Here is a 24,425-nt window from a genome sequence, read left to right on the forward strand (position 1 = left end):
AGTATGGCCCTCATTACGACCCTGGCGGAAATCGAAAAACGATGGCGGAAATGCAATACCGCCATTGAATACCGCTCGGTGCGATTATGACCCGTCACCGTAAAGTACGATGCCATTAGCGACACCGTAGTGAACGCCAACGCTAACTGCACCAAGTACGCGCACGCGCGCACTGCGAAACCGTAATTACCACCATGGCGCAACGGTACGGGAATTCTGACCCTAGCGGACATGTACCTAACGCCATCAAGCATGGCGGAAAGTACCATTCCGCCATGGTGAGAAGTACGGCATCGCAAACCAACCGTAAAAGGCCCTACTGAGTGCCTGTACACCACTCCCTGGCCACATTGCACAACTCCTCGTAGGTGCAATGAAGTCACACAATGCAACCAGTGAAATGTACAAGTCACCCATGCATGCCAACGAACAAATGAATGTAGGGGCTCCAAGTGCCTTGTGAGTGGCCATCCATATTAGCCATGGCACCATTGCCGTACTGATGCAGCACAGGCATGTGAAGCTTCAAGTACAGCAACATGAACTGAAAACTGAGACAAACAAAAACAGGCCCCCCATCGCTTGACACCAGTGTAAGGCAACATACAAAGCAGTATCCTGAGTGAGACTGCACCAGCCCTGTACTCCTGCCAGTAAACAAACCAACCATCAGCATAAGCATGTACCACACAAGTTGGCAGAGTGACTGAGCAGCCAGGCACATCTCAAGAGGGGCCAATGGGAGCAGCAGGGCACAGATGGCACGAATACAGTAGCTATTCCAATGGACATGACCTCAGTCTCCCTCCAAGAAACGCACACAAACACAGGCACCTGTGACCAGCCATATTCTGAAAATCACATCATTCCACCAATCCACCTGGCCCACCGGCATCTGTTACACAAAAGCTAATCCCCCTCCCATGAGCATGACATCATCAAAACAGACATAATTGCAGCCCCTATCCCTGACCGTACTGGCCTTCGTAGGCAAACGCGCCCAGTACAGTACCACGCAACTATACTCAGAAGGCCGAACCCAAAGCAGATCTCCTCACAATACATCGCTCCACAAATAGGAATATGCTACATTACTTGCAAAGAATAACGCTACACGGTCAATATCATAATCAAAATTTAATGCACAACAAAATCACCCGGGCCATACAGCTATTAGGTAATGAACTCCAAATCATATCTCATAATTGTGGGCTGCATCCGCAATAAATGACCAGCTTCTTCTTGTGTGACGCCCTGTTCCTCCATGGTACACAGGGGCTACATTCACGTTCAAAAAGGCAACATGGAAGCGCCGAGAACCGCAGGGCCGTCCCATTAGGTAGGCACTAGTCCAGCTGAAAGCTCGAAATGTTGCTCCTAGCCACTAGTACTGCGTAAGGGCATGTGGGCCATTGGCGATCGTCCCATAAGATCGTAATGGTGCTCCACTGATTAACACGAAGCAGCAGGTGTCGGGAGTAAAAGCCATCTGCAGGAGTGGCATACAGATGGCAGCGGCAAAAGGGGAGGAGATACCTGTCACCCAAATGAAACGAAAAAGAATAGTATGGGCATCTGAACTCCATTTGAATTACTCACTTCAAAGATCACACTAAATCCACAGCCATATGCATCCTAGCCCACTCAAAAGGATTATTTGCACCCAAAAATCACTTGCGAATCATAACTATATAAATCGAGGTGAAAACACTATTACAAACGAGTGTTAGTGTGCATGCGTCTGTTAAAACAGAATCCATTCAATGGGATTAGTAACGTGCATAGACACAAGTGTTTGAAGGCGCGTCGAGACAGGGAGGGTTCAACAAGGGCAGATAGACGATGGTCCCACTATGGCAGCCCTGCATCACATAGCGCAGAGGAAGTTGATAGATTCCAAAAAGCCATGTACATGGCAGACTCTCTATTAAATCATCTGTCCATGCATCCATACATCATTCCCTCATCCCGGTATAAAAACGCCTGATTATTTACTCACATAACATTTGAAATTTCCATTGAATCTGTGCTTAATGCAGTCTGCAAAATCCACTGTGCTCCAGGCCGGAATTCTAGTGTTGTGAAGTAACATGTATTTGGGAACGTCCTGCCTTATCCTCCACTACGCTATTGCGCATCCCATACTATTCACATCAATCATTGCATTCTCGGCATGGCCCCTGTCCCAAGGACATTAAACAATAGAACTTTCTATCTGCAGTCAGACCTGTGGGCGTCTCCTCGCCGCTAGCTGGAAACCGAAAGCGCTGTCCTTCGAATTCCTCATTTGCAACATCACGTCGAAAAGGCATCTGTGACCGCTTGAAATCACAAATCCATCCATTTAGTGCGGCAGTGTGTGAAAATGGCAACTGGCTTCACTCACAAATGGGACGCCCCGCCCGTCGGTGAACCGCGGTACAGCGCTGCATGAGGGTCCACCCTAAATCGAGTACTACATTCCACTGACCCTTCACAAGTTTGTTCCCGACTGCAAAGATAGTATGTGAAACAATGGGACCATAGCAGAATTAACATATGAAGCAATATCTCACTGCCATCGGGATGAAATACATGATTGTAATAGCAAGATGCCATGCGTCGATTTGCAGCGTTGTGTGCGGGACGTGCTCGCCCAAAGGGGATTGCAGCTTGCACAGGTGGAATGAATCACCACAGGTGGAGGCTATACAGCTTGAAAACACATAAATTGCACACCCAACCCCCTCCCACAACCACACCCACTCCAAAATGCTACCGGCAGGACTAGCGATGTTGGCCCTGGGGGACCTGATAGCACTGCAAGTACTCCAACTTCAAGAAGAAGACGAACACCAACTACTACAACAACCGGCCGCACAGAGGAGACGCAGGAGGAGGAGGAGGGCAAGGCAGGGCCAGCAAGGCCCACCAGCACAGCCACTACCACCACGCAGGCAGCCCGCAATCCCACGCCTCCGAGCACATCCGTTCAACCTCACTGATGAGCAGATCCACACCCTCTACCGTTTGGACCGGGACACCATAACCGCCATTGTGGACATGACACACGCTGACCTTGTCAGCATGATAGATAGCCCAACCGCCATCCCACCCCTACTGAAGGTGGTGTCTGTACTCCACTTCCTGGCCACAGGCACCTACCAGCACACAGTCGGACAGTTGCATGGCATTTCACAGCCACTGTTGTCACGGACACTATTGCAAGTGCTTGATGCCCTCCTGAAGCACGCAGACGACTACGTCTCTCTACCACGCTCGGAGCAGGAAATTACGAACACAAAAGTGGGATTCCATGCACTTGCCGGCATACCGGGTTGCATTGGTGCCATCGACTGCACCCATGTGGAATTGGTTGTCCCACATGCCATGGAGGCCCAGTACCGCAACCGAAAACAATATCATTCTCTTAATGTACAAATGGTGTGTGACTCAAACAGGATCATTACACATTGTTGTGCCCGATTTCCTGGATCAACCCATGATTCCATGGTCTTACGGAACTCTACAATACCACGCTACATGGAGCGACATGCAGGGAACAGATCCTGGCTACTCGGTGAGTCTCATTTCATGCATGATAATGTGGGGTATGTGATGCGGCAATGACCTGGCAGGAAGGGGGGGGTGCTTACGTAGCAATGTCATTCCTCAAACATCCTTTATTGTCCACATACAGGTGATGCCGGGTATCCACTGAAGAGATGGCTCCTTACACCACTCCGGAACCCACAGAACCAGCATGAGGAGGACTACAACCATGCCCACTCACGTACCCGTGTAGTCATAGAACAGGCATTCGGCCTACTGAAGGGTCGTTTCCGCTGCCTCAGCAGGTCTGGCGGGGCACTCCTGTACCGCCATGAGAAGGTTGCAAAGATGGTCATGGCATGTGTCATGCTACACAACATGTGCATACGTAGAAATGTGCCCATGCCCCCTGACGCAGAACTGCAAGCACCTGAATATGGTCATGATGTGGGTGGGGATGTGGCAGAACCTCAAGGAGTCCGCGAGGCACAGGAGGGCCGTGAAATTCGTCAGATTATCATAGATTCATGCTTCTAGCACTCACGCCTGGTGGCTGATACATGGACACGGGACTTGTGGCACTGTGTGTGTCTGGAACATGCACAATATGGACTGTACGCCTATGATGGCCTCGTACACAAAGATCAATGTCCACACATCTCATTGGATGATTGTGAAATGTTTATAGCATATGTGAAATTGTGTTACACACCCCATCGACCCGCCACCCAAGTAAGCCCAACACACCCCCTCCACCCTCCTACCTCCCCCCCGAACACCAGTGTCCAAAGATGCTCATTGTCAGTGGGCAGACGCTATTGCAAGCCCCCTCTCCGGGTATCAGGGGCACCCCTGCCTGTGGAGCACAGGTTCCTCCCAGATCTACGTTGGGGGCTGCCCTGGACGGAACTTGCAACGGATGATGTCTCTGCCTGCTCACGTCCATGCATGTCCCTAAGGGTTTGTGAGAGCTCAGTGAGCACACGGCGCACAGCGGCAAGTTCAGCACATACGTCTTTGGACGTCGCATGCAGTTCCCTCCTCAGGCTCTCGGTGCTTCTCTCCATTTGTACTCTCAGGCTCTCGGTGCTTCTCTCCATTTCTGCCCTTAGTGTCTCTGTACATGTTTCTATGGCTGCCTTGGTACCCCCACATTCATCAGCATGGTCCTTGAGGAGCGTGGCCAGTTGCTGCTGTTGCACGATCACCTGGTCGAGGGACTGTTGCCTCTGCTGGGCCATGGCCATTTGCGGTGGTGTCACAGAGGGGCTGATCACCTCATGTTGCCTTGACACAGGGCTTGTGGGGGATGGCCAGTCGTCGTCTTGTGAGTGCCCCTGCGTGGTATCCTCATGGTGTACGGGATGAAACAAACAGGGGGATTGAGACAGGTCATGGATGGATCGTACATCGACATCACCGTTTTCTGTGTCGGAGCATGCTGCCATTAATGCAGTGTCACCTATGGTGCTGCTGCCACCAGAAGCAGTGCCTTCTGTGGCATCCATTGGGGGGGCCTGTGGTGGTGGTGGTGTTGTGGCCATGCTGGCTGCTGGGGTGCCTGTTGAAGTCCCCTCCTGTGTGCTGCCACTTGATTTGTGCTGCTGCCGTGTCTTCATCCGTGCAGCTGAGGTGGAGGGTCTTTGGCCGTTGGTCTTGGCCCTCTTTGCAGGTGTGCTGGTAGGGGTGTCCTGGAGCTCGTCGTTTGAATCGGACCCTGTGGTGGAGTAAAGGAGGGCGAGCGTTATTAATGGGTCTGTGGAAATTGGAATGGCAATGTATCACATGCATTGGGGTGGTACCTGAGGGTGATTTGGGTCAGGGCCTTGGAGGTGGTTTCATTTTTGTGTGGATTGAGGGTGCAGTTGTATTGCAGCCTGCAGTTAGGGGGTGCCTGCTGCACGTGTAGAGGGTGTTTTTAGGAATTTTAATTATTTATTTATTTAATTTGACTTTTAATGTCCGCTATCAGGCCAATGTAAGTGGACGTTCTCCTGGACATGTTTTTCTGTTGCACTATGTGGACACATGGTACTTCACATGATTGGACATTGTGGTTTTAGCATAGTTTTATTTGGCCCACCTACCTGATTCTTCGGATGTCTGCACTCCTTTCTCCATCCCTCCGACTCCCTCTATGGTCTCCATTCCAATGGTGGAGGCACAGATTTCTTCCCAGGGGGTCAACTTGATGGGTGATTCCGATCCTCCCCCGGTAGCTGTGGCAATGTTACGGTTGGCGGATAGTATGCTCCGTACGCGTATCCGCAAGTCGTCCCATCGCTTTCTGCATTGCTGTGGGTTGCGGGGTGCGGTCCCCACCGCACTTACCCGCTGTGCCACCAGGGCCCATATGGCCTTCTTGTTCGCAAGTGCCGTCCTGGTCATTTGCGTCGAGAAGACGACGGCAGCATTCTCCTGGAGGGTCTCTGTGAGCACCGTGAGTTCCTCACGTGAGAAGTGGACCTGCCGCTTGCGGTCGCACGCTTTTTTCGCTACTTTTCCCATTGTTTTGGTTTCACTAGGGTGGATGACGGGTTGGGATGTCTCTCAGGGTAGTATTTTTAATGGTTGTGTGAATATTCTGATTTTATAGGTGTACGGCGTGCTGTTTCCCGTTCCGGGACCATGTTTTTGCTTCCGTTTCCGTATATTTACGGTCACCGTATTTTCCGATTGCCGCTCATTACGGTGACCGCTATGTCCGGTGGCGAAATTGCACCTAGGTCGCCGTACGACGGCGGTGAGGGGCGTTTTGGGGACATTTCCGCCATCGCGGACTTTGCACTTCCGCCAAGGCGTAGTGCTCGTGCCCGATGGGTCAGAATTAGCCGCACTTTACTCTGTCGTGCCATGGCGGAAACGCTATTTACGCTATGGCGGTCAGGTCTGTTGCTTTCCGCCAGGGTCGTAATGAGGGCCTATGGGACTGAAATGGAAGCGGTCAACTTAACATAATACTAGCCCCATAAATGTAAAAACAATATATTTGTTTGCATAGTATTCATTGTTTTCTGGGCAATTGTCTTCATTTTTTTAATTCTAGTTTCAACCCTCTGTACGGGAAATATGTCCCTCCCATTTTTTTTTTACTGTCTTATGCTAGCATGAATGTTGATTGATTTCATTTTTCTAATTTATACAGAGCGCCTCTGGGAATATTTCGCTCTACTGTTGCAGTATCTATGATTTCACCAGGTAAGAGTGAAAAGGAATTCTTCTGGCACTCAGTATTTCTGTCACATAATGCTGTTGATGTTTTGTTTCTTGACCCCCTGTCGTTCAGTTCTGCTTTCACTGTTGTAATTAGCTGCCATAATAGCAATGCTGTCATTTTGGCTAGTTATGTTTTGATAAGCATAATAAGCTCAAAATACAAATTATTGTTACAGAGCAGCGTTTGCTGACCAGCTCTACTGTGTAATCATTTACGCCTACACCCCGATCTCCTTCCTTATTACTGTAGGGATAGCGATCTAGGAAGGTGGTGAGATCGGAAAAATCTGAGTAGGAGACTTCATAGAAAACTGATTGCAGCATGGGTGCATTCATGGGGCAATCCTTGCTTGCCCCTTGCTCTAATCATAGTTTTCTCTCGCCTAGACAGAATCTCTCGTGGCCAGTCCTCACCAATGCACACACTCAGCGGTATATGCCAGTGCAAGGTTTTTATTTTTTTCTATTGTGTGTTTCAGGCCTTGTTTGCAAAGTTTAAAACAATGCGTCTCACATGAAGAATCTTTTCCTGATGTGAACCCATAAGCTTGTTATGCCTATGACGCACCGGTCCTGCCCTTTTTATGTGCTCTGAGACTTACTTTCGCTCCAGGCACTCTAGTCACGTCTTGCAAAATGGATAGAGGTATTTCAGCACCCACTAGCAATCCCTGAATCTTTGCAAACAAAGGTATGTTGAACACATTTTTGTTTTCTTAGGTGCACCAATTATTTTGACCAGTTTCCTGGCAGTCTTCACTCAGAAAAGGGACTCAAAACCGGTCTTCCTCCTTTACTCAGTCCCTTCTCCCAGGATCATGTTCTCTGTGTGCTCCAGTGCAGGCAGAGGCAGGCAAATTCACATGCAGCTCTGAGTGTGCAATCTGTAGTGGTGGCTGGCTAACAGAAACTGCGAAGGATGACCCCTCCACAAACGCCAGCAATTTCAATTGAGGTTAAGCTATGCTAAGCATGTCACAATGGACATCGTTGGGTCAGCAACAAATCACGTGGACACAGCTTTGATGTTTGTGTCTTATTCTTTAGTGTGTTCGTACTACCTGGTCCCTCTTCAAGCTCTCCCGGCTTCCCAAAACAGTACGTGTAGATCACCTTTCCACAGCTGTCCCTTCTTTCTCTTGTTCAGAAAATGTCCTATGACTCTTTTTGTATGATGTGACTTCTGCTTCTAGTGGAGATGAATTCCGGCATTGTACCCAAACATTATAGACCATTTCCATTAAATATTGTTTGGGCAGAATCCTTAAACATTGTTTTGTGGAAGCAGGAATGGCACTCTGCCCTCCGGTGAGTAGGAGGGCTGCCTAATCTGGCACCTCTACGGTGTGTCCAGTGCTTCTCTACTTTGTCCTTACTGCACATTCATGATTGTGTTGCTCCAACTCGAGTCCACAGCCTACTCCAAAATAGGTGCAATCCTCCGGGTTCGCTCTCTTTGTGGGTTCTGGCCCCAGCTCCCTCGCCTACTTTTTTTCGTGGTATCTGAGAGATATGCGATTGAGCAGCAAGCGCCCCTCAGCTACCCATGCAGTGAAAGAGAACATCTTGCTGGGTCGAGTTTTACTATCAATATCAAAGGCGTGACTATCGAACAACGGTAGGAAGGTCAGACTAAGGAGGTTCCTCCTCACTGTCATTCCTAGGGGGTCCCTCCATCCTAGCCCATGTGTCCCTATTCCCCACAAGGATGAATGAAAGACAAGACAGAGAATCCCTACTGGCTGGTTCTTGCCTTCCAATGAGGGCCTTAACGCTGAAACCTCTGGGACTTCCTAAGGGTTTCCTATGCCGATGGATACCCAAGTTGGGTGTTAGGACTGCGTTTCGACAGTCTTGCAATCTCCCACTCCTTTCTCTGACCTCTCTCCCCTCTTTCCTATGCTCTTTCTTCTCATTGCTTCCCTCTCTGCAGATCAGTACCACTCTCTCACACACTCAATACCTTGCCTGTATGTTCATCCAAGGCTTCCACAACTTCCTCAGCACTCAGCTCCACCTTTCGCTCTCCTCCACTGGTCTCTCGATCAACCTTGTCTACTTTCGACCTCACATGAAAACCCCTCTTTCTTGCATCTGAATAAGAGGCTTTTATAATCCTGCCCGTCTTGGCGGGGACATCCTCCTGCTTTCCATTGGTGCCTAACGTCACCTATTCTATTTGGACAATCTTCGCCTGTGCTTTCCTCTGCGAAAAGTTTTAAAGTTCATGGTTGGCCCCACCCCCTTACCATTCGCCAGTGTTCTCCACGGTTTCCTGGCTCGGTGCGGCAAGGGCTTGCTGCAGTGGCCTCTCTCTCTTCGCCCAGTGAAGGGTAAATGCTGTCATTGGTAGAGTGAGATTGCAGCTATTGTTGTCCTTCCCCTGATCAGTTCGGTTTGCTGTTAACACAGGATTCTCTAGATATAGTTCTGTAAGGAAGGAAAAAGACCTGGGCTGGTAGGCATGGTGGAAAAGACAGTCGTACCAATAGCTATACAACACCAGGAACAAGCTTTAGGGATCAGGGTTTGGGATACCCTTCTCCCTCCAATGCCCTCAACCCACCTCTGGGGTAGGATCAGCTCTGGCTTACACCCTGCTAATCTGCCTAACCCAGGTTTTATGGGGTCAAGACTCTGACCCTGTCACATGGGTGGCTTCCTCTGATGTTGTGAACCTAATCCTCGCCGCCACTGGGAGCCAGTGCAGAGATTTCAGTCCTGGAGAGATACGATCCCTGCGCTTGAGGCCAATGACAAGTCTTGCAGTCCTGTTTTGGATGAGTTGCAGAGGGCGGAGAGTAGAGGCAGGCAGATTTAGAAAGAGGTGATTGCAGTAGTCCATCCTAGAAAGAACCAGAGCTCTGGAGACAGTTAGCTTCTGGGGGAAGGAGAGGAAAGGAAGAATACCTCTGAGGAGGTGCAGCTGGTAGTGTGACTTCTTAGAGACGTCAGAGATGTGAGGAGAGAAGGAAAGTGTGGAGTCGAAGATGACCCTGAGGTTTTTAGCCTCACAGGTGGAGCAAGAAGAGGGCCAAGAGAGGTCAGCCAGAGAGTGACAGGAAAGGAGGGAGCAGGTGTGCCGATGAGGAGAATCTCAATCTTTCTGGCATGAAAGCAGAGATCATTGGCGGAACACCACTCCTGGATAGCAGACAGACAGTCGGAGATGAGAGAAGGAGAAGAGGTGGCGGAAGGGAGCCATCTGCAGCTGAGTGTCATAGAAGCTCGAATTGAACTGACCCCTTTGGGATGGAACCAATCCAGATTTGAATATGATGTTTCCCCTTCGGTAATGTCATGGTAGATGCAAAAACTAACGTATGTAGGGTTGCCAAGAGCAAAGCCAATGGCTATGATTAATTAAAAAGTTTCCAGCCATCAAGCTTCAGTTCTGCTTTGAGCTCATCATTGTAAATGGTACGTCTTCCATATTGTAGAGACAGTGGGACAATAGGATGCTAATGGTTTCAGGCCTATGCCCTGCCTACAGGCCGGTCCTACAGCGGTCTAAAGTGAGATTTGATGAGCAGTAGCTAAGTGCAGCTCATGTGTTTTCGGCATCACCCGGTAGGCAGCATCTGCCTCCGTAGAACCATGAGCTAGTACACAGCATGCCATAAATCTAACATTTGCTTGAGATGCAACCACTTAATTTTTGTCCATGCTGTATCTTCCATTCGAAGGGATTGTGTCCTCCGACGCATTCCTTATCTTTGATAATTCGTCTCCAGCTTGCTGGCCTCTGAAAACATTTTCTCAGTAGAGGGCGCTGCGCATCGACGTCCGTCGAGTTGGTGTCCCTCGACAGCCACTGTATCGGCGCCGACGTCACCATGCCCATAAATAGCCACGCGCAGCGTCCGTTGCTCAGTTCCGTTTTTCCGCGCTTTGTGGTGCCTCGGAATATCGTTGCTCAGTTCTTCAGTCAAATATACTTCATTATTCCTCGAGAATACCGACTCATACTCGATGGCTTCCTCATCCGAACTGACGACTCCACGGTCCGGCTTCAAAAAATGTCGAGACTGTGGAAAGTAAATGTCGTTGACGGATCCTCACAGGATCTATTTGTGGTGCCTGGGAGTCGAGCACCATTGTTCGGAGTGCGAGGACTGCATGTCCATGACGGCGAAAGCCTTGAAGGAGCGTAAGGGGAAGCTCGAGAGAGGTAAGGCAGTTAAAACTTCTTCGAAAGTTTCCTCGGCTGAGTCGAGACATTAGTCTCCTCGCCATCACAAAAGACATTCTCGTTCTAGGTCTCGAAGCAGTTCCCATCACTCTTCGAGATCTAAGCATTCAAAAAAGAGACGTTGAAGATCCCCTTCCTCGTCGTCTTCTTCCGTTTCCCCAAAAAGGGTCTCCTGCCCCACAAAACATAGCTCTCAGGCTGAGTGGGAGGAATTCAGGAAAAATATGCTTAGCGTCTTCGAGAAAACGGCCTCGACCCCCTCGAAGACTGCTGAGGGTGATACCCTGGGTGAAAGACCCGAAAAATCAAAACGCCGCGAGTCGCAGCACCCGGCGAAAGAAGCTATTCGAGAGCGCCACGAACACTCGAGCAAAAGCAAGGTTGCGTCTTCGACGCCATCGTCGAAAGTCCCTTCGAGGCATAGATCTGCGTCTTCGAGGCCATTATCGAAGGGTTCTTCGACGCACAGGTCAGTCGATTCGACGCCGTCTTCGACGCCGAGAAAGGACAAACCCACGGCCACGTCACAGCCAGTGGCCATACCCAGAGCCTCGATCACGAGAATGTCGTTGACAACCTCGAGTAGAATTCCGATACTCTCGAGTTCCTCGAGGCCTCTACCAACTTTCTCGACGCCTTTTTTGATGGTTTCAAAACCTTTAACGTCCGCGTCGACGACATCGACGTTTTCTCAGCCAATTATGACGAATATGGCCCCTTCTGCTCTGGAAATGGGATTTATACCATTTCCAAGATCTGATCATTCCAGAGCCTTATCATCTATTTATGAAGAAGGGGAGAATTCGGATCAGCAAAGACATTTTGAGTTGCAGGGATCTGCAACTCCTGTACCAGAGGAATTTACCTCTGAGGAAGGTAGGTTAAAAGACCTCCAAGAATCCTTACATGAAGCAAGTGGGTTGGACACTTCCCAGAAGTGGAATTTGCCAAACCAGACCCAGGGGAACATGCTGAAACCCCTTATAGAACCTTGATGGCAAGGATAATAGAGTTTATGGGGTGGTCTACACCCTCACCTGCTTTTCAGCAAGACGACCTCACAGACATTTTGGTTAAAGGTCCACAGGAGGATCCTGTGGTGCCATTTCATGCGGCATTACAAAGGAAAATATTGGCAAACTGGGAAACCCCTGAGGTTATCCCGGCGGTTAACAAAAAATGATCAGCCAAATCTAGGGTGTGTACTGCTGACCCTGAATATTTATCCAGACACCCAACTCCGGAGAGTCTGGTTGTTCAGGCAGCAACTTCATCAGGTAGTAAATCGGCTTACCCTACTGTTCCACAGGACAGGGATGACAAGAGATATGACTCTATGGCCAAAAAAGTCTTTTCTGCATGTAGCATGGCATTTAAATCCATCAATGCTACTTGTACGCTCGCAAGGTTCAGCCACACACTTTGGGAGTGTGCTTCATCAGCGGCTGACTGCCTCCCGGAGGGAGAAGAAAGGGAAGCGTTTCTAAACATCATTAAGGATGCTAAAGACGCAATGTGCGAATCCCTTCAAACTGGCATCGATTCTGCTGACAGCATCAGCAGCGCCATGGCGGCAAGTAAAACAACCAGGAGATTTGTTTGGTTGCGAAAGTCTGGTTTTGCTTCAGATGTGCAAAGCAGACTCTTGAATTTGCCCTTTGATGGCTCATCTTTGTTTGGTAAGAAGGTGGATGACAGTTTAGAAAAGCTACAAACCTCAAAGGCAGCAGCAAAATCCGTGGGAACTGCAATCCGTCAGACACTATATCGCCCCTCAGGAACCTCTTGGAGAGGTAAGTCCTTTTGCTTCTATTCCGCGTTCGGAAGAGGCAGAGGACAGCCGGTTCAAAGGGGTCAGAAAAGATTTACCCGAGGTGGACGGGTTAAAAATACAAAAGCCGCAGCAGCAGCAGGTGCCTCTTTACCCTCGGCATCTGCATCAGCCGCCTCCAAACCGCTCTGAGGACTCTCCTCACAAGACACCATTAGGGGGCAGGTTAACTCAACATCTGACGGAACGGCAGGCTATTACGTCAGATGCTTGGGCATTGGAGACAGTTGCCCAAGGTTACTGCCTGCCTTTTCTACGCATCCCTCAGAGTCATCCACCGGGGAACAGCTCTCTGAAAGTTCCAGATCCGCTCCTCTTGCAGGAAATTGTAGACCTGCTAGAGAAAGGTGCCATAGAACCGGTACCTGTAGCAGAGAGGAACAAGGGCTGGTACTCCCCCTACTTTCTCATACCGAAGAAAGACGGAGGACTGAGACCTATCTTGGACTTACGAGAATTGAACAAGTTCCTCAGGAAGGACAAGTTCAAGATGGTAACTCTCTCAGATCCTTCAGGCCCTCCAGCTCCAGGACTGGCTGGTATCTCTGTACCTCCAGGATGCTTATTTCCATGTGCCAATCCATCTCAAACACAGGAAATACCTGAGGTTCGCAATTGGCGGCTCTCATTATCAATTTCGAGTTCTGCCATTTGGGCTGACCTCCGCCCTGAGGGTCTTCACCAAGTTAATGTCGGTAGTGGCTGCAAGTCTAAGGAGGGGAGGGATTCACGTCTACCCCTACCTGGACGATTGGCTGATCAGGGCTGTATCTTCGGAACAAGCTCAGATCCAGCTAGATTATGTCTGCCACTTCCTTCACAAACTGGGCTTCTCCCTCAATTTAAAGAAGTCACAGATGATACCATCACAGAGACTCTAGTTCATCAAAGGGGTCCTGGACACTTCTCTGGGAAAAGCCTCGCCACCAGAGGTGAGGGCTCAATATATTCTGCAGATGGTCACCAAGTTTCAAAATGCCCAACATCTCCCAGCCTTCGACTTTTTGAGGTTGCTAGGCCTCATGGCATCCTGCATCTTCCTTTGAGAATTAGATCTCTCCAGTGGGCACTAAGAACCCAGTGGTCGCAGTTCTCAGGAAAAATGACAGATCTCCTTCGGATTCCGGACAAGGTAGCCCGAGACCTTCAATGGTGGGCTTATCGAGAGAACATTTTGAAAGGAGAACAGTTTTGGCAACCATGGCCGGAGATAACAGTAGTCACGGACGCCTCACTCACGGGGTGGGGAGCCCATGCCAACGACTTGACCATCAGCGGTCGTTGGTCTCCTTCGGAGTCCAGACTACACATCAACCTATTGGAGCTGAGAGCGATCAGACTAGCGCTGAAAGCTTTCCTGCCATCCGTACAGGGAAAAAATGTCGTGATAATGACGGACAACACAGTGGCCATGCACTACCTCAACAAAAGAGGAGGCGTGGGATCACTGCCACTGTGCAGAGAGGCAATGCAGCTCTGGTTTTGGGCAATTCAAGAAGGAATCTCTCTATCGGCAGTTCACCTAGCCGGAGAGAAGAACTTGACGGCGGATGCTCTGAGCAGGCAGGGCACAGTCTCCCACGAGTGGGAACTAGCTCAGGAAGTCCTTCAGGAGAACTTCGCCCTTTGGGGAACCCCTCAAGTGGATCTGTTCGCCACCAGTACCAACAGGAAGTGCGATCTGTTTTGGTCAAGGGAATTTCCCCCGAGAGGAGCTCTAAGGGACGCTTTCGTAGTGGACTGGGAGTTTCCGCTCCTGTACGCGTTTCCACCAGTCCCTGTCATTTCTCAAATGATCAGGAGGTTGAGAAGATTCCGGAGGACCATGATCCTAATTGCCCCAGACTGGGCTAGGAGAACGTGGTACCCAGACCTTCTGGACATGTCCATCTGCTCTCCAATTCGCCTTCCACTCAAGGAGAATCTTCTCTCACAGAAGGGAGGTCAGGTTCTCCATCCTGACATCAGAACCCTCAACCTTCACGCTTGGCTTCTGAAAGGTCGAGATACAAGGATTGGGACTTCCCTGATGACGTCATGGAGGTGTTGCTTTCGTCCAGAAGGCCAGCAACAAAGTCTTTATACCGCTGCCGTTGGAACAAATTTTGCAGCTGGTGTAGAGAAGAGAATATCGACCCCTTTTCATGTGGTACACCAACGGTGCTATCCTTTCTACTCTATTTGGCAAATTCAGGCCTTCAAGTTGGCACTATCAAGGGCTATCTCACAGCGCTATTGATCTTCAAGCGCACTGCAGAGGAGCAAATCGTATTTCAAATTACCCTTAGTAATACAGTTTCTAAAGGGATTAACTAATGTCTATCCTCCAAGACCATTCCAAGTTCCTTTATGGGACTTAAATTTAGTCTTACATTTCCTGATGGGTACTCCTTTCGAACCACTCCACTCTTGTTCGCTAAGATTTCTCACCCTTAAAACTGTCTTATTAATGGCACTAACATCTGCTAGAATGGTGTGCGAATTACAAGCTCTATCTTGTAAAGCCCCTCATACAATTTTTCATAAAGACAAAGTTGCCCTACAGGTGAAGCCTAATTTCCTCCCAAAGGTGGTTTCTGAATTCCACATCACTCAGAAAATTACCTTACCTTCATTCTATCCTCCCCCCCGCCCATCCGGGGAAAGAGGAAGAAAGGCTACATAGGCTGGACCCAAGGCGGGCTTTAAGCTTTTACATCAGCAAACTTGCTAGGATTAGGCAAGCAGACCAACTATTCGTAGGTTACTCAGGGCACAAATTGGAATACGTCGGAGGACACAATCCCTTCGAAGAACAAGTTACTTCTTACCTGGTAACGTTCTTTCGATGGGATGTTCCTCCGACGTATTCCTTATCGCCCCTCCCATGCATCCCCGCAGTAATAGTTCCCTTGTGGTTGCATCTTACGCTCCTTCAAGGTCAATAACCAATTCATGCAGGACTTATCTTATGCTACAAAACGGAACTGAGCAACAGACGCTCCGCGTGGCTATTTATGAGCATGGTGACGTCGGCGCTGATACGGTGGCTGTCGAGGGACACCAACTCGACGGACGTCGACGCGCAGCGCCCTCTACTGAGAAAATGTTTTCCGAGGCCAGCAAGCTGGAGACGAATTATCAAAGATAAGGAATACATCGGAGGAACATCCCATCGAAAGAACGTTACCAGGTGTGAGGAGGTCAAAGAGGAAATGGAGATAAAATACAGCCCCATTCTAACTTTCAGACCCAGCACACAAAATGTTACATCAGCAGGACAGAACAAAACTACATGTCCCATAAACCATCACGGGAAATGGAGACCAGGTGGGGGAAAAGATAAAATAAACAAAGGGAAGCGGTATAGATACAGCCCTGTCATGCGGTACAGTGACAGATGCCCCGATAGCAGTACAGGTTGGGATGGACAAACAGTGCATGGAACAGGGTGGAGGTATGAAGGCAAGCTGGCTGCAGGTATGGGACAAACCGTGCATGGAGCAGGGTGGAGGAGTGAAGGCAAACTGGCTGCAGGTGTGGGAAGTGGGCAGGAAAGGCGGGTGGAAGCTGAGGGGAGGGGAGGAGCAAAGTATGAGTTAAAAGAAGCCCCGGGAAACTCATCAGGTGTCTCTCATTACAGCAGCAGCCCTGGCCAGAGACCACAGAGAAGTGGGAGGAATCCCCAGGTGATGTAGACTGGGCGTACTAGGAGGGTGAAGGCTCGGCACCGCGGAGATCCTTATCAAGAGGCAGACCCTCCGCCAGGAGATGCTCGAAGAGCTGCAGCGCCGGGAACACTACCGAAGCAGATTCACTGACAAGGAAAGTCTGGCCGTAAACCATTTTCAAAGGACAGTGTTTCCGTGGGTTTACCCTCTTCCTTTTTTTTTCGTTTTTTCAAACCCAATTTGGACAGCTGGCGAAGGAATGGAAAGCTAGTGTCCGGGGAAAGGAATTTATGTGACCTGATAAGTTTGTTTTCAAAGAGGAGCCAGGCTTAATAGGACATTCATGCAAACTCTGAATTGATTAACCCATTTTCCGACCAAGCCTGCTGAACCACATTTAAGCATGTTTTGTTGTTTATAATGAGAGGCTGTTTGAAAGTTTAACTCAGCAATAAATCATTCATTGTGAACCCTGCATTCCGACTACCGTCTAGTACTTTACAGTGGTGGCAGCAGTGGGATTTAAGAGAACGCCAAGGCAGACAGAATGGAAGCTGTGATAAAGGCACTCACAGAGGGGCAGCAGCAACTGCAACAACTTATACAAGTGCAAGGCCATCACGCGCAGGCAGACGGACAAGCCCTCCAACAAGCCATACAAGTACAAAGTGCGGCACAAGAGCAAGGACGGGAAGCTTTAAGAATATTGGGAGAAGCAGTGGCCACCACACGGACGCATCCCACGATACCGTCCACGGTATTACAGAAATTCCAAGTAGGAGAAGACCCCAGTTTTTTCTTTGTGAATTTTGAGAGAGTAGCCAGAGCAGCTCAATGGCCACAGGACAGATGGGCCTTCTACCTCGCACCCCTGCTCACAGGACCAATGCAGGGGACATACCAAGCTGCCTTCCCCACAGGGGACACTCCTTATACCGAGATTAAAAAACAGTGTTGGAAAGACTCGGTATGGATGAAGAATCCTACAGACTCAAGTTTAGAGAAACCAGATTGAGACCCGGCGAAAGCCCAAGACAGTTGTTCTACAGAGTGCAAGATTTGGCAGAAAAATGGCTACAAACAGGTACTGCCACAATAGGACAGATTAAGGATAAAGTAATGATGGAACAATTCATTGATGCCTTACCCGGACCCATACCGAGGTGGGTTAGGCAACATCACCATCTGTCCTTAACCGAGGCCATAGATGTGGCAACAGCATATCAGAAGGCAGGTAACACTTGGCCCATCCCAGCGACCCACTTGAGACCAAGTATGGAGACTCCCGCCTTACGCAGTGGGCCTTACAAGGGGCCAAGCACCGAACCCAGGAACCGGCCAGAACCCTGACCTAATGTGATTGTTACAAACAAAGGAACGTCCCCCCAATGTTTCGAATGTGGGGAATGGGGTCATATTGCTCGATTTTGCTCCCGAAAACCTAAACCTGAACCAATGGAAATCGGGACCTTACAAACTCAGGAATACAGAAGCAAACGGTTTCCTTATGTGATAGAAGTCACAGTGGACGGACATCCCCGTCAAGCAATGATGGATAGCGGAAGTCGACAGACGGCCATACAGCCCCATGTGAGCGAGCAAGATCACGAACAGGTGAAAACCATTGGCATCAAATGTGTGCATGGGGATGTGAAAGGGTATCCTACCAAAGACATTGTGTTGGGATTGCAGGGCCAGGAGATACCAATCAAAGCATCTATTATTCCTACCCTACCTGCCCCGGTACTGATAGGAACAGATCTACCGGAATTTGATTGATGTTAAGAGAGGCCCCCTTTGCCCAAACTGATCTAGTGGGCCCCTGCAGTTGAGAAAAATTATCCAAAGCCCAGAAAAGGATGAACCGAGGGAATCAGGAAAAGTACAGAGACATTTCCATTATAGACTGGAAAGTAGGGGATCATATGCCGTCATTTCGAACAGAAACAGGGTTAGATGAAGATGAAAAGAGCCAGAGAACAAGCCCTAGACGCTAGCAGGACCAACCCTACTACGCCTTACTTTAAAGAAAAACACGGATTAATATATTGAGTAACTCAAGGCCCTGATAACATAGAAAAAGAGCAATTGTTGGTTCCCCAGTCCTACAGGAAAGGGCTGATACAGCTGGCACATGACCATACCACAGGGGGACATTTAGCGGAGAACATGATGATAAAAAGGGTTTTGCTAAATTTCTACTGGCCCGGAGTATACGCAGAGGTGTCAAAGTATTGCCAAGAATGTGGGATATGTCAGAAAACAAGCCCACATATACCGGCCCGAGCCCCGCTACAAAGGATGCCCTTGATCAAAGAACCCTTTCAGAGAATAGGGCTAGACATTGTGGGGCCTATGGAACCTACCAGCAGAGGATACCGGTTCATACTAGTGGTAGTGGACTATGCCACCAGGTACCCCGAAGCCTTTCCACTAAGAGGAATGTCTGCAAGACAAGTATGTGATGCCCTCTTGCCCTACTTTGCCAGAGTGGAGATTCCTTTGGAGATTGTGACCGACCAAGGACGTAATTTTATGTCAGTTGTCATGAAGGAGGTATGCACGACCCTTGGAATCAACCATTTGAGAACCTCTGTGTATCATCCACAAACTGATGGGCTGGTGGAAAGATATAATAAAACCATCAAACAAATGATAAAAAGAGCCACCAGTCCCACTGGTCTGGGGTGGGAGCGAGTGCTGCCATGGGTGTTGATGGTTTTACGTGACACTCCACAATCTTATTATTTGAAAGACAACCAAAATCTATCTTGGGATTACTGAAAGATACCTGGGAAAACCAGGAGGAAACAAACCTCACTGAATATGTTAATGACTTAAGAGAGCACCTGGGAAAACTCCGAGATTATGCACAGGAAAACCTGGGGCGGGCTCAAGAAAGACAACAGGAATATTATGACAAAGGAAGCAGACCTAGAACGCTTAAAGTAGGAGACAAGGTGTTGGTACTATTACCCACTCACACCAACAAAATGCTCGCCCAATGGAAAGGCCCGTACAGCCTCACAAAAATATTGGGCCCAGTTAACTATGAGGTAGAACAACCTGATAGGCAAAACAAACAGAACTATCACATTAATCTCCTAAAGTTATGGAAAGAAGGGGACTCAGCTGTATTGTGTACAACCCTGGCAGAGCTGTCGGTCCCAGAACAAATGGTCACAACCTCGGCTAGCGGCATACAAGATGTGGGATTGGGGGAACAATTGAGCAACACCCAAAGAACTGAGTTATTTTCCATCTTAGAACCTGTGGCAAAAGTATTCTCGAGTATACCAGGAAGAACCCATATGGCTACCCACTGCATCCCCACAGAGGCAGGCAAGATTGTACGTCTCCGACCCTACAGAATACCTGAAGCAAAAAGGGGAGAGATAGCACAAGAAATAGATAGTATGCTGAAACTAGGTACCATTATTCCCTCCAAGAGCGCATGGTGTTCACCTGTGGTGCTAGTGCCCAAACCAGATGGTACCACACGGTTTTTTATGGATTTTAGGCAATTAAACGCCATTTCCCGATACGAAGCCTACCCGTGGCCCAGAATTGATGAACTTGTAGAGAAGCTGGGAACAGCATCCTTCTTGAGCACCTTGGACTTAACCAAAGGATATTGGCAGATACCGCTCAACCCGGCGGATCAGGAGGAAATGGCCTTCTCAACACCCCAAGGGCTGTTTCAGTTTACGGTGTTACCATTTGGGTTACACGGCGCTCCTGCCATGTTTCAGGCCTTAATGGACAAGATCTTAAAACCTCATGAACCATATGCGGCGGCTTATTTGGATGACATAGTTATTTTCAGTAGAACCTGGGATGAACACTTAGAACATCTCACCAAAGTAATTAAATCCTTACAAAAGGCCGGCCTACATATTAATCCCAAGAAAACCAAACTGGCAGCCAAAACCACTAAGTATCTGGGATATTCGGTGGTAGGGGGGGTAATCACACCCCTGGTGGACAAAATACAGGCTTTGAAAAAACTATGCATTCCATAGACCCGAAAGGAGATCCGAGCATTTCTAGGGTTCGTGGGGTATTATAGAAGATTCATACCACACTTTTATACAATTGCGGCACCACTGACGGACGCCTTGAAAACCAATAAGCCACTTAAAATTACTCCTGAAGCGGTGCAGGCCTTTGAACAATTAATACAGCTAATATCAACCCAATCGGTCCGACACTGCCCGGACTTCTCTAAAGACTTTCTTTTGCAGGCAGATGCATAAGGATGCAGTCTCGGCGCAGTGCTATCCCAGGGGACGTAACAAAAGCTTTGCCCAATCGCATTCATCAGTAGAAAACTCCTGCCACATGAGATACCGTACTCCACGCTAGAAAAAGTATGTCTGGCAATAAAATGGACAGTAGAGTCCCTCCGTTATTACCTACTAGGGCGGAAGTTTACAATTTTTACGGATCATGCACCTCTCAGATGGCTGGCCACCCAGAAGGATTCAAACCATAGGGTTCTGAGATGGTTTTTGACTCTTCAGCCCTATCATTTTGTTACAGTGCATAAACCCGGAAAGTATCAGTTAGTCGCTGATTATTTATCCAGGGCACTGAACCGGCCCGAACGGCCTGGTTGCCTGGGGGGAGTATGTGAGTAGGTCAAAGAGGCAATGGAGATAAAAGACAGCCCCATTCTAACTTTCAGACCCAGCAACCAAAATGTTACATCGGCAGGACAGAACAAAACTACATGTCCCATAAACCATCACGGGAAATGGAGACCAGATGGGGGAAAAGATAAAATGAACAAAGGGAAGCGGTATAGATACAGCCCTGTCATGCGGTACAGTGACAGATGCCCCCATAGCAGTACAGGTTGGGATGGCCAAACAGTGCATGGAGCAGGGTGGAGATATGAAGGCAAGCTGGCTGCAGGTGTGGGACAAACAGTGCATGGAGCAGGGTGGAAGAGTGAAGGCAAACTGGCTACAGGTGTGGGAAGTGGGTAGGAAAGGCGGGTGGAAGCTGAGGGGAGTGGAGGAGCAAAGTATGAGTTAAAAGGAGCCCCGGGAAACTCATCAGGTGTCTCTCATTACAGCAGTAGCCCTGGCCGGAGACCACAGAGAAGTGGGAGGAATCCCCAGGTGATGTACACTTGGCGTGCTAGGAGGCTGAAGGCTCGGCACTGCGGAGATCCTTATCAAGAGGCAGACCCTCCGCCAGGAGAGGCTCGAAGAGCGGCAGCGCCGGGAACACTACCGAAGCGGATTCACTGACAAGGAAAGTCTGGCCGTAAACCATTTTCAAAGGACAGTGTTTCCGTGGGTTTACCCTCTCTGTTTGTTTTTCGTTTTTTCAAACCCAATTTGGACAGCTGGCGAAGGAATGGAAAGCTAGTGTCCGGGGAAAGGAATTTATGTGACCTGATAATTTTGTTTTCAGTGAGGAGCCAAGCTTAATAGGACATTCATGCGAACTCTGAATTGATTTACCCATTTTCCAAGCAAGCCTGCTGAACCACATTTAAGCATGTTTTGTTGTGTATAATGAGATGCTGTTTGAAAGTTTAACTCAGCAATAAATCATTCATTGTGAACCCTGCATTCCGACTACCGTCTACTACTTTACACCAGGTAAGAAGTAAATTGTTCTTCTGCTTTAAATGTGCCTTAGATGTGTCCTTTAATCACCTTTATTCATATTACCAAATATACAGACTTAATAACACGTAGGCATGTTTGTATGGTGCCCGTTAGCCTGGGGAGTCAAAAGTAGTTCCTGGTAACTGTTGGTTTCAAGCCAACCAGGCTCTCCTAAGCTAGAAGCAGCAGCTAAATAGCTCCCAACAATTTGGAACCCTGTCCGAAGATCATCCCCTCTGCCCCCCCATGCATCGAAGTTCAATTGTCTCCACAAGGTTAAAACAAAAGTTGGCACCTCTAATCAACCAGGTGTCTCATGGGTACGCTTGCATGCAAACAGGGAAGGACTCCCCATCCCCTCCGGTTCCATATAAGTCCCCATTTCGTTGGTAGGGCGGTCCGAGACCCTCAGTCTCCCTTGGCGGAGGGGAGTCCCCCTCTCCCTTTACCTCTCATGCACCTCTTTCCCCCATCAATCTCACCGCCAGTACTTCTCAAAGAAAGGGAGCCACAGGCCCTCGATGTCGGACCTGGACTTGTCTAGGAGGTGGGTGAGGTACTCCATAAACTATATAGCGCAAATCTTTAAAACACATTCCTTTTCCCCCGGCATCCTTGGGTTTTTCCGCAGTTGGGCTAGGCAACATCTCGCTGCAACCATCATAATCTGAAACATGTGCCCTTGTTCCCACTGTGGCTCCTTCTCTGCGCCCACACCAAAGAGGAGGGGCCAAGGCGAGAGCGCCCTCTGAATCCTGTCGACCCCTTTTATCCAGGACAAGACCTCCCTCCAATATGCCTGCACCACTGAGCAACCCCACGACATAGAATATAATCCCCTTTTTCTTGGTGGTACTTCCAACAGTGTTTGTCGTGTCCTTCATTCATTGGTGCAATCGTTGTTGGGGGGTGGGGGGGGGGTAATGCCATCTATGTAATAGCTTCGAGGCCTGATGCCTATATTGGAGCGAGGTTGTGGAGCGTTGGGCCTTCCTGCACATCTGAGCCCATAGAGCATCATCGTCTCCCTGCCCAGATCTCGTCCCCATTTGATTCTCGCTGGGGGTCTCTCTGGAGCACCTGTAGGATTCTCATATACAGTACCGCTATTTGCCCTCTGGATCCCCTCTGGGTGATCAAAAATTCTTCAAAGCTCGTCAGTTACCTCTTTAGGGTTTCCCCCCATCGGCCCTCAGATAGAATCTGTTTCAATTGCAAGAAACAAAAGGGCGACAATTTATGAAGTCCCAGAGCTTCCTCTAGTCTGTTCAAAAAGATATTGGTGCCCCCCTTCCCACATTTGTCCCGTCCTACTTAGCCCAGCTTCATACCATGGCTGGAATGCCAGTGGCTCCCCGATCCCATCCCTGAGTAGGGGAGCCCAGATGCAACGCAAAGGAGACGGCCACACAGTAAGCCACCTGTTGTCCCCTCCTTCCCTCCATATGGACCACAGGACCTCCAAGATCAGGTGCTGTAGCACTCTCTTCGGAATACGGGCTCTAGGGACCGACAACCATTCGTCCAGCGTAACCAAGGCTAATACCGCATTATCCATTGCCACCCACTGTTTCCCCGAAAGTGGGTCGAAGTGATCCATTTGGATTCGGAGCTGGGTCGTCTTATAATATATCACTAGGTCAGGGAATCCCACTTCTCCCTCCTCCTATGGCGGATCAATGTTCTATAGGCAACCCTGTGTCTAGCCCCCGCACAGAGAAACCGCAACATCGCCACCTTCACCTCAGAGAGAAACGAATCGAGTATTACAAGCAACATTTGAAATAAGAACAAACATTTGGAGGAGAACCACCATCTTAATGCAGTTTAAACGCGCCATACAAGACATCCCTAAGCCCGCCCACCTCTCATGTCTCGTTTTATGACAGACCAGAGTGGGAGAACATTTCTGGGAAACAGATGCTCAAAGCGCTGTCACCTGGACCCCAGGGTACCGGAAGCCGTCATTCTGCTCCTTAAACGGAAGTTGTTAGGCAGAATCCTGTGCAGTGCCCTTAGGGACCGCTACACACAATTAAGACTTCAGGTGGCAATACAAGTTTTACCTTTGGTACAAGCCTGTACTACTAAGTTATAGTGGTAGCAGTAGCAGAGCAGCCAGGCTTATCTCAAGAGTATATGAGCAGTAGCAGAGACTACACAAAGGGACCACAATTACTGTGACTCAAGCAAACACTGACTCAAGGTTTCAGGTAGAAAAATATAAGTACATTTATTTTTAAACCATCAGTTATAAACACAACACTTCTATTAAACTTTAAACAAAACCATACGTTAAATATAATACAGCTAACCAATTCACTTTGTACAGTATGTCTCAAGGTAAGTATTTTGTTTGAATGAACGGGTGTTATGAACAA

At 48.9% G+C, this 24,425-nt stretch overlaps 1 protein-coding gene across 4 annotated transcripts in view; it reads left to right on the forward strand.

Moving 5' to 3' along the window:
- The window catches only part of TPMT (thiopurine S-methyltransferase), a 1,030,391-nt gene that overhangs the window by 584,623 nt on the left and 421,343 nt on the right, over window positions 1–24,425 (forward strand). For all 4 annotated transcript variants that reach the window (XM_069613591.1, XM_069613590.1, XM_069613588.1 and 1 more), the window contains one exon: window positions 6,677–6,729. In XM_069613591.1, coding sequence (XP_069469692.1) covers window positions 6,677–6,729 — 53 coding nt within the window. The remainder of the gene's footprint in view (window positions 1–6,676; window positions 6,730–24,425) is intronic.

Source organism: Ambystoma mexicanum, chromosome 5p (genome assembly GCF_040938575.1).
Source record: "Ambystoma mexicanum isolate Mex_15411 chromosome 5p, UKY_AmexF1_1, whole genome shotgun sequence".
NCBI lineage: Eukaryota > Metazoa > Chordata > Amphibia > Caudata > Ambystomatidae > Ambystoma > Ambystoma mexicanum.